The sequence below is a fragment of the Adiantum capillus-veneris genome, chromosome 30 (assembly GCF_014529385.1).
Source record: "Adiantum capillus-veneris isolate H3 chromosome 30, ASM1452938v2, whole genome shotgun sequence".
Lineage (NCBI taxonomy): Eukaryota > Viridiplantae > Streptophyta > Polypodiopsida > Polypodiales > Pteridaceae > Adiantum > Adiantum capillus-veneris.
The window spans coordinates 44693969-44705268 of NC_140960.1; the positions used below are offsets into that span (position 1 = coordinate 44693969).

The 11300-nt window shown below is 42.8% G+C and overlaps 1 protein-coding gene across 1 annotated transcript in view; it reads left to right on the plus strand.

Annotated features, from left to right (window-relative positions):
• The window catches only part of LOC147417877 (ribose-phosphate pyrophosphokinase 1-like), a 51633-nt gene extending 40815 nt beyond the window's left edge, over positions 1-10818 (plus strand). Inside the window, exons 2-8 of the mRNA XM_086506708.1 lie at positions 5483-5662; positions 6759-7007; positions 7367-7510; positions 7588-7755; positions 8887-8956; positions 9076-9157; positions 9581-10818. Of these exons, the coding sequence (XP_086362834.1) occupies positions 5483-5662; positions 6759-7007; positions 7367-7510; positions 7588-7755; positions 8887-8956; positions 9076-9157; positions 9581-9761 (1074 nt within the window). The 3' untranslated portion in view covers positions 9762-10818. The remainder of the gene's footprint in view (positions 1-5482; positions 5663-6758; positions 7008-7366; positions 7511-7587; positions 7756-8886; positions 8957-9075; positions 9158-9580) is intronic.
• Positions 10819-11300: the final 482 nt, after the last annotated feature.

Sequence of the window (11300 nt, forward strand, 5' to 3'; positions counted from 1 at the left end):
TCATGCTGTCTTGCATCTCTCGAGTGTGTAGAATGTGCTGGTAAGCTCTACAAAGGTCTCGACCAAGCAACCCCCAGTGCTCCAGGAAGAACCTTGGAGTTAAGCCATCCTCCCCCAGGTAGCTACCCCGTGGAAGTGCCCTCAAGGCCTCTTGAAGCTCCTCTGGCTGGAGAGGGCTCTCAAGCCTCTGGCGCATCTCCTCAGTGACTAAAGAAGGCATCTGTGCCCACACGTGCTCTCTGCATGCATCTTGACGCTCTGACTGTGGCTCGGCTGAAAGAAGCTCATAGTACAAGTCAATAGCAACTGCGTGCAAATCCTTGTGCTTTGTAGCAACATACCCATCATGTCTTCTCAAGAAACACTGGTGTCCGCATTGTGAGAGCGCTAGGTGTGGAAGCGATGCGTGGTGCGTGCGGAGTACGAGGGAGAAAAAGAGTAGAAGACACACTGTGTGGGTGGAGCAACCTCCAAGAATGTGGTGAGAAGCTCCTTATTCTTTGTGTATATGAAGAATAAGGAATGTGTATGTACATACAATGGGCGGTCAGTTGTTCCAACTTATAGGGTCCCGTCCGATGGGGCCCAGGAGGACACTAGAAAATTAAAAATGCGTGGACCTGCTAACATGGTAGCGTTGTACGGATCCTCGGAATTTGCAGAAACCTGCTGACATGGCACGTATGGATCTCTGTGATTTGCGGTGTGTTTTACGCTAGCAGCCCCTAGCGCTATGATTTTGGGCCAAGATGCTTTTGAACCTGATGATTTTGGGGCTTTGCTTTTGGGCATCCCTTGTACTGTTTCTAAGAGCCCTTGGGGCCTGACTTTGCAGAGCATCTGGATGCAGAGTCTGAGAACAGAGGACCCTCAGGAGTTGTATCTGGTTCTGATCAATAATAAAGAAATACCGAAAGGGGTGCCAGTCTTTGGGGCCAGTGCTTCTGGGTGCGGAACTCCCCCGTGCCGTGTCGACTCTCTCTCTCTCTCTCTCTCTCTCTCTCTCTCTCTCTCTCTCTCTCTCTCTCTCTCTCTCTCTCTCTCTATTAAAGTCCAATGATTTTGAAGTTTCTGTTCGTGTGTTGCTATTGATTTCTCGCTTGGAGTGTCCTGTTACTGGCTTGGAGTATTTAAGCCTGTAACAGCTCCTCTAGCGTTTTTGGGCATCCTTGGGGGTGTTGCACATCTCTGTCAGGTCTTCTCGCATCTTGGGATGGACGGTAGGAGGTCTCATTCCCAGCGCTTTCCTCGAGGCATAGCAATGGAGGGCATGGAGTGGAGAGATCCCAGATCCTCCAGAGGGAAGCCCCATCCTTATTGTTGCCTTGAGACCCGTCTCTCTCCCTCCATTCAGATTTGCCTTCCAGCAAGGAGGAGTCGCAGATGGCTTTGTTTGCAGAGCTTCTTGGGGTGCTAGCCATTGTGATGGTCGAGTCAGTGGTCTCGTGTGCAGGAGCAGCTGGCAATGTCAGTAGCAGTCGTAGTTGTGTGCACCTCGGGGCTATCCAGTTGGCATGTCAGTTCTATGCCGGACCACCCTTGGTCAATTTTATGAGCAGCTTGTTATCAGCATGGAGAGCCTCTCCCATCTCTCTCTCTCTCTCTCTCTCTCAGATGTCCGGTCTCTCTCTACCTCACTGATCTCTCTTCTCCACAAGTGTGCCTTGTTCATGTGTTTGGCATTGCAGGTGTTCTAGATCGGAGTCGAGGTGCCCACCAGATCACGAGCCAGTTCTTGTCTTTATTGCATCTTCCACTGCGCCTTTGACAACCACAAGATTTGAAAGGAAGCCATCTGTGGAAACCAACTCCCAAGCTGGCTCCACACCTCCTCTAAAGTCCGGACCATGGATAATTGCCACAATTCTCCAGCACCCAAAATAGGTGACTCCGATAAACTATACCTAGAACCGAAATTTGAGAGAATCGAAAAAAAAGTCTCCCCACTGCGATGAAAATGTTTGGACAAACTGCAACGGGCTCCTAGTCCAAGAAGGACCTCTATTCACCTGAAAAAACTCTATGCCAGTCTATGGATGCAAGAGTTGGGTGTGTCTTGAAGAAAATAGCCTCTAGAGATCAATCTGGAAGACAAAACATAGGAATTGCTGCTCGGATGCACTAGTAAGAGCAACTGTCATACCACAAATTCAAAAGACCAAGCAACCACCGAAGTGGCTCAATTTACCTCAGCCCCATGTCCAAATAGAATAACCACTCTCATTGGAATCTCTAGAGCAAGAGCTGGGAGCCCCCCTCCAAAGATAGGAAGCCCTCGTCCCACTCAATCTTGGGAAAAGAGAATAAGTACCACCAGAGAAAAATCTGAGACCACCTGGAGTAAGACTGCTTCCTGTGTGAATGAGTAGCATAACCCGAGTCTCATAAACCTGACCCATAGAGGATTACACCATCGGTAAATTCGAGCTATTTAGAAGACCACAAGGGTCATTACCTAAGGATCATGTTGTCGTCGTGGTCCCCGCAACCTAGCTACTCAAGCAAACTCCCTCTGAGATCAAATGTCACAAGTGGTGATGTGGCAACCCATCGGCAGCAGAAGACTTGAGTTATGCAAGTGCTGGCATGGTAAGAGAGATAGTGGGGAGAAGACGCACTGATGGCGTCCAACCAACCCCTTAAGGGCCCCCCACACCATTACTGATGTGGTATTTGCTTTAGGTGCAGCTTGCTCCACCATCTTCTCTATCCTCTTTTACTTGTTTTGTTGAGTTCTTTAGTTGTTATAAAGAGTGCAAGGGCCCCCCACCATTACTGATGTTGTATTTGCTTTAGATGCGTCTTGCTCCACCATCTTCTCCATCCCCTTTTACTTCTCGTTTTGTTGAGTTATTTAGTTGTTTTAAAGAGTTCAAGTGTATTAAGCCTTGTAGATTGTGGTAGTTTACTCTCTTCTGTCCGACCACTCGCTGTTAGTGGTTACAGTGGTATCTGAGACCAGCTGCTTCGTTGCCCTCTGCAAATCGAAGCAGGGTCCTTCTAGTAAACATCATGGTGTCACAAATTGATGGCGTGGCGTAATTGATTGAACTAGACCTTGACCGACGTGAGGTACCCAAAAATCATGGGGTGATTATTGTGCAAAAGGCGGGATTGTACGGACAGGCTGATGACATGGCACAGCGTATTGGATTTGTTGATGTGGCTAATTGTACGTTGGGAGTTTGTCTTGAGCTTTATTGAAAAACAAGTGCAATGCAAAAAATAATGATGTAAAAGAACTACTGATGCGGCTGGTAATGATGCTATTGCTGATTTTCCCTCCCCTCGAAGTGAGTTTTTGAATTTCCCCATGGTGCCTTGGAGTGTCTTTGCACTTGGAGATTCTCTAAGGCTAGTGTCTGAAACTCCATACATGAGCACAACTAGAAAATCATCCCCATAAATGTAGATCATGACATACATTGCAAATGGTGCTTGGTTGCAAAAATTTTAGAGTTAATGCGAGAGAGAGAGAGAGAGAGAGAGAGAGAGAGAGAGAGAGAGAGGGGGAGAGATATTTTCCTTTAATTTTGTGAAGTACCTCTTCACGTAAGTGAAGTCACCCTTCACAAAAAAATTGTCTTCTTGATTGCTGGAGGAAGCCTTTGAAGTTCGAAGTTGCCTTTGAAGTTTGCCTTGAGAAGCCTCTTGCTTTGATGTTCGTATATAAGCTTTTGATGCTCTTTGAGATTTTACTTTGATGGCTCACTGCTGCTACTGTTTGCCGCGAGAAACTTGCCCTTGCATAGGACTCGAGACTTGAATGCCTCTGTAGGTGTGACAGACCGCCAAGGATAATAAGCCCTTTTCTTTTGACGGGAGCTCTGCAAAACCGTGGGAAACAGCCCTTCAGGACGGGGAGATCTTGGGTGTGAAGGGCAGGATCCAATGTGCCCTACTGAGGCGGCGTCGCGTCTGGCCGTAGGCAAAAAGGTTTTGAGCAGGAAATACTTTTGCGGACCCTCTCAGAGCCCTCAAGTCGAAAGCATTGAAATTTTGACGTCCGCCTTGTTGCCAAAATTGGGATATTGACCCCACGACCTCGTAGGGGCAAGAATAGGCTTCCCTGCCAAAGCTTCCTTGGATTTAGATTATATCATGTGTCTAGCAGAGGATGCACACACACACACACACACACACAAACTCACACACACCTAAATATGGCAAATTACATTGGATGAGCTACGGGTGTCGGAATGGAGTGCTTGAAGGCTCTATGGAGAGCTTGTGAGGAGCACTTCGAGAGGATATGAATAATGCTTGGCGAACATGAAGTCGAGAAGACTAATGGAAGATGCAAACTACTAGAAAATCGACACAAAATGTATTCTAAATGCAAACACAAAAATGGATACTAATCCTCTTCCTAATCAAGCCTACCTACCCATGGAGGGCAGTGGCCTCTTGGGTGTGCCAAGGACATGCCCACACATAGCCTAGATTAGGGTAGTGAGAGATGCAACTAGTTATGGAAAATGCTAATGGACCGTAACAGTGATTAAAAAATACTAATCACTCTAATGGAGATGCTAATCACTAACACACAAATGCATACAACAATCCTAGCTAGCACACCATGGCTCTGATACCACTTGATGGGAATGGGATCGTGCTAGCTAAGGTGGGTGATAGACAAACATTATGCACACAAGTGAGTGTGCTTAGGCTAGATTGTTACTCAAGCGAATTAGGTTCCAAGATAGATTAACTTGGACTCATAAACATGATCTTGAGTAGTTTGCTAACCCATCACAAGCTCATCATAAACAAGAGACATGTAATGCAAACTTGGAATGAATTTGTTTATTCATGAAAGGAGCTTTAAGTAGCTCTACAGCCTTGCACCATTACATGTGGGATAATTCCACCTCTTCTTTCATTCACTCACACTCTAGTGACTCTAGGACAAAGCCCATACCTTACACCTGGAAACTTGTTAGCATAAGTCCCAATTAGAAATTTATCATGAGATTTTGCTCATGCTTTTCTAACCTTATGAGGGTCTATATATAACATGACCATGCTGGCCTCGTCCTTTCTATTAAAGAAGATGCTTCTACCAAAACAGTCATGATCTTGGCAAGAGTATGATACTAAGCATACATGCGGATAAATGAATGCTCTCAATGCTCCAAGGACCTTTTCCTGCCTGTGACCTCGTTGAGAGAATTTTCCCATTCTTCTTGACTGTTATTCAGGCTATTGGGTTGCGCTCACACCAGAGGACCGCTCATCTGCTGTGGTTGTCCAGAATATTGGGAAAGCCTATTTGGCTTGCTTTTGTTAGCAGTTGGTTGCGCTACGTTCTTGCAATAACGACATCGGCACAATCATTTTGCAAACAGGAGAAGTTATCAGCAACCAAACTGCTGTTTTGCCTTTTTTCGCATCTTTCCGTTCAAATGGCTGATTTTAACAGTATAAACTGGTTTTGTTTACTCTTTTTAGTGTACTCGTTCATAAATATCAATTCCTGCAGACCTGTGCAATTGCCGATTCAAAGCTGTGGAATGGAAGATTGCCATCATCATTGATACAGCCTCAACATGCACAGAACATGGGGTTTCCTTTCCCTCGAGATCTTATGGGAGTGGAGGATGGTCATGACACAACACGTCTTCGTATCTTCTCTGGGACAGCCAACTTACTATTAGCTCAGGTGTGTGTCGGTGCCATTCTTTGCTATACTTGTTTGCTGTTTTTTCTGGATGTAAAGATTGCATGTTATTAACTTGTTATCGCAGATGGCCTTACAGTCTACTAACGACTAGGCGTTAAGCATATTTTGTGTACCTTTGTAGATTTATTCTTGCAAATTGTCCACAATTTTTCCCATGTCATGAACTTGTTTTCTGGCCAACTGTTTTTCCTTCACACCAATCTCAACACAAGTTGCTATTTCCTCTTGGAACAGGTGCTTAATGGATAGGTTTCCAACATTTGGTAGATCATCTGGCTGCATCAATTTTCAAATGTTTTAATTAATCAGACTGAGCCTTTTTTCTCATGAGATTAGCTCGTTTTCCTGGCATTACAGGTCCACTGTTGGGCTGTTCCCACTGCCATTGTGTGAATTGTGAGCCCTGTGAGCTTCTCTCTTGGAAGAGTCTCACCATGTATCCCTCCATCCATGCCGGGGATATTTCTAGTGGTCAGTGATTGGTTGCAAGGAAACTATAATGAAGCAGTTGATGGAGATACTACGCCAGAGGGGAGCTCCAGGCATGCCTTGTGGGTGGCGGGGTAGATGTTCTTGTGCTGGAAAATTTTATGTTGGATTGGAACTAATTAAGTCTAGAGAAGCAACAAAAACTATAATATATTCTCATATTTATCCCAACTTCTAATTTATGGTTAAAGAATTTTCGAAGTAGGTAAATGAGAGCCAACACACAAGAATTTTTTCAAAAACGATTGAAATCTGACAGTAAAACTCATCAATAATCAAACACTCTTTGATGTTTTCAACAAGACCATCAAGAACCTTTCAGCAGGGCTTTCATTTCATTTCGTTCAGTTTCAATGTTGAGGTAGAGCTGGATGCTTGCTATAATTGTGATCATTGAATCTCCTGCTTAGGAGTGATTTACTGGCAAAAGTTCAACCCCAATGGGCATCAACATGAAAAGTACTTGAGTATCTAATGGTCATAACTACTGGAGTATTTAATGCTCATACCTACTGTCTGCTTTCCCTTTATCTCTTGTTGCTGCGGCATTCAAGGCCTGAACATTAATAGCTGTTTTTCTGGGCAGGAGATAGCCTGCTATATGGGTGTCGAGCTAGGAAAGATAAATATCAAGCGATTTGCAGATGGTGAAATCTATGTTCAGTTACAAGAGAGCGTGAGAGGATGTGATGTTTTCTTAGTGCAGCCGACTTGCCCACCTGCTAATGAGAATCTAATGGAGTTACTTATCATGATTGATGCATGCCGAAGGGCTTCAGCAAAGACTATCACAGCTGTTATTCCATATTTTGGCTATGCAAGGGCAGATAGGAAGGTAATTCAACGAGTAATTTCTTTTAAGATCTCAACGAGTAGAAATTTCTTTTAAGATCTTGCATGCAGAGTGTCATTGTTGATGTGTATATTGAGCATTTTTAAGATTTCAATTTGATTCTGGAAAGTGCATCCATCTCGTCATACTTTGTCCTACCATGTACATGCATTGACATCTTAATTTATTTGTTATCTGTAACTGCTTTGTTTGTCAATTTTCCATAAGCTTTTCAATGCACAATTGCTTCAGTCACTTTAATCTGTCAGACAAGGGTGTCTACTCCTTACTCCTGATGCATATTTGTCATACGTTTGTAAATGTGGTTTTAAGGTATAACTCTGGTTATTTGTTGACAATAGACACATGGCCGTGAGTCCATTGCCGCAAAGCTTGTTGCGAACTTGATTACAGAAGCTGGTGCACATCGAGTGCTTGCGTGTGACTTGCACTCAGGCCAATCTATGGGATATTTTGACATCCCTGTTGACCATGTATATGGCCAGGTTAGTGACTTCTTGAGTTCTGTTGAGGAATTTGATTGAGAGCATGCGTTTAATGCATCAAATTTTTCTGGGAGCAGCCTGTTATCTTGGACTACCTGGCCAGCAAAATGATCTCGTCTCAAGATCTTGTAGTCGTCTCTCCTGACGTTGGTGGTGTTGCACGAGCTCGAGCCTTCGCAAAGAAGCTATCAGATGCACCCCTTGCTATCGTAGATAAGAGGCGACAAGGGCACAATGTTGCGGAGGTAATCTGATTGTACTACTTGTGTGTTTTTCGCTTGCTTCAACTTGCCTTTTAAAGCCGGTCATTAGTGTCTTAAGGGGCAAGTCTAGCACAACGAGCTATATTTAATCGAATTGCACATGTAAGTTGGACAAGGAAAAATCAGAGAAGGGAGAATTCTCTTGGAGTGCCACCAAACTGAAGAAGCTCAAAACTATCTAAGTGCCCTTTTGTCATGTTAAAACGTGCCTTTGAGGAGAAGAGAGAAAGGCGTACAATTTTTTTATGTCTATTTTTTAGTGTGTAAAGGTGTCCTCTCATTAAGGGGCTTCTCTTTTCAGTTTTAGTCTCAGAATGCCAGAAGACTTCACCTTGTTGAATTTGTTACTGGGTCCTTCATCTAAGAACCCCATATGGGTCATTTTCATTTTTGGCTTTCTAAAATAAACCTTAGTGAAAAAGGGAGATATACATACAATTAACTTTAGAATGTGAAGCATTCGAGTCTTTTTTGGTTTTTTAGTTTACAAGTGGGTTCTTTCATTTTAGATCGTTATATGACTTTCTTTTTTATTTATTGTTGGGAAAATTACCAAAATACCCCTTTAATTTCAAAAATTCCCAAAATACTCTTGTATCTATTTTGGTTGGATTGTTCAAGATTTTCTAATCTTCATTTGTTTTTGACAATTGAGATCCGTTTTTGAGTGCTCCGCATGTAATTTGTCACCAGTTACCATTGGAAAAAAGGTAATTATGTCTAAAAATAATCAAGCAATTCATTTTCAAAGCCTACATAACCAGCTCAAATTGTAGTTTCAGCATCTTGTACGATAGACAATCACTCTTTTTGTGAAGATCTACAAAAAAAATTATTTTTGGAGAAATTTACTCTCACAACCAGGGGTATTTTGGGAATTTTGGAAAATTTGATGGGCATTTTGGGAATTTCTGACAAAATATCGGGGGTATTTTGGGAATTTTTAAAATTTGAGGGGTGTTTAATGAATTTCCACAAATTAGAGGGGCATTTTGGTAATTTTCCCTTTATTGTTTTTAGAATGCCAACAAGCCTTCACCTTGTTAAATGGAAAAAGAAATCTAGTGGCAAGGGGCAAGGATTGTTGTGAACCTGCTTTTTTAATCCTTTCAGGTCATGAATCTCATTGGAGATGTGAAGGGAAAAGTGGCTGTGATGGTAGATGACATGATAGATACTGCTGGTAAGAGCACCTGTTGTGTCTTTCAGCTTTTTCTGGACTTGGTATCGCATGTTATGAAGGTAGCTTGGGGTTGGGTTATTCCCACCATTCAAACCACTTTGCCAATGATTAACTTGCAGGAACCATCACTAATGGAGCTGCCCTTTTACACCAAGAAGGTGCCCGGGAAGTTTATGCCTGTAGCACACATGCAGTCTTGAGGTCTGTCTTGCTGCAGTCTTTGCTAGCCATGTGTTCATTAAACCCAGCATGCAAATCTTTGTATTGATGAATGCTCGTGTGTGTATGTGTGTGTGTGTGGTGTGTGGGAGCTATATGGGTACCTAGTTCTAAACCCACTCTATGGCATCGACAACGTTAGTGGGGATGTCAAGACTCTGCATGTTAGAGCTGATGGTTATATTGTCTTGTGGATGACTACTATGAGTTTAGGGTTTAGGTGTCAGGGTTTAGGGTATACCTGGCAATCTCCTTTAAAGTTGAATTTGGGCTTATCTTGTATTCATTTAGGATGTTTAGGGTGCACCTAGCAATTTTCTTTAAAGTTGAATTTGGGCTTGTCCTGTATTCATCTAGGTACATAAATGTGTTTTTTTTGCTTATTCTGTCTCTCTGTTTGAGCAGTCCACCGGCCATTGAGCGACTTTCCGGAGGTTTATTCCAAGAAGTCATTATCACAAATACAATACCACTGAAAGAGGAGAACTACTTTCCACAGCTGACAGTATTATCAGTAGCAAACCTTCTGGGCGAGACAATCTGGCGCATATATGATGATAGCTCCGTGAGCAGCATATTCCAATAGCACAAATCTCTCGAGAGCTTGATGGTCCGCAGCAATGCAGACAAATTTTGTAGCTTGTAATTTTTTTGACATTGTAGTGGCTTGTATCCAGTTTTTAGGGACTGGATATATGCAATGCCCTCTTGTCTAACAATAAGAGCTATCCTATCACGGAATTTGTCACGTTACGGTAGAGACATTGATAGTGTGCTTTGCGTACTTTACCGTACATCTCTGGCACCTCAGAGTATGACATCTTCTGTGGTCGTGGCAGAGGTTGCACATTGCGAGGTTGGTGTGACTCAGATTGGGCTTGTAGCCCAAACTGTCGGCGCTGTACCACAGGAGTAGTTTTCACACTTGGCTCGGGATCGATTTTGTGGAGCAGCAAGTGACAACCGACGGTGGTGCTGTCATGTTCTTATTGGATCCTTGTGACCAGACATGGGCTGACATAAGCTTTGGAGTGAATGCAATTGATCACATGATTACACATACTATTGGATACGTTGGTGATGACGATATAAGATCCCAGGTTGCATTTTTGGCATGTTAAAACATGCCTTAGAGAACAAAGGAGAAAGGCTTACAAATTTGCAAATCCAATTTCATAGTTGGTAAATGGGTCCCTTCATCAAAGAGCCTCTTGACTTCTGTTTCAACTTTTTGTGTTGAAAAGACTTATCTTAGTTTGTAAATGGTGCTTTCATTTAGCGCTACGAATTTCTTTGAAGCTTTTTGTTCTAAAATGCCAAGGTGAGTCTTCACCTTGTTTTTATAAAGGAGGACAAGTTCATACTTGGTCATAAGATTATCTGCTCTGGGTGGTGGTCAGCAAACTGTGGAGATGACATGTATCATCTGTGGACTTGGGATTGCATTTTTTTTGTAAACAGGGTCTAGCCCACATTTTCATGAAACCCATTTATTTCGGTTGGTATTGGCTCTTTGTATACACCCTTTAGCCTCTTTGTTGGCACTCCCTTTTGGTGGAAAGGAAGGGTGTATGCCGAGGGAGTTTCGGCCCATGTACAACGGGGTACGGGTACCTTCGAAAGAAGTTTTTATTTTTCGTCCTCTTTAATCTATAGTCTCTCTCTCTCTCTCTCTCTCTCTCTCTCTCTCAAAGTAGTGCTAGCATCCGACTCCAGACGCCTTGCTTTTGAAGTTTGCTTAATCAGGGACCCTAAATAAACAATGCATTGTTTTGGTCATACAGAAGCTTTGCTTGAATTTATTTGAATGAGATAATGTGAAGGTTTGATTCTTTCTTTTTTCCCAAAACAGAAGGTGTCTACTTTATTTCAAGCTCTTGTTGCTTCACTCTAGAATAAATTTAGTGAAAACTCTCTAGTGTTTCCCCATTGAGCGGAGGGAATTTTGTGAAGTGTGACTATATGTAGATGTGTATTTCAAATAGGGGATACGGTTCAAGGATTTTAGTGTCATTATTAAGTGTTTCAGACCCAAAACATTTTATGAGTTTGGGTACTAAACATTTTACCCCATAGGAAAGAAAAGATAAAAGATCAGGCCAAAACTTGAACATATAGAAGTCAG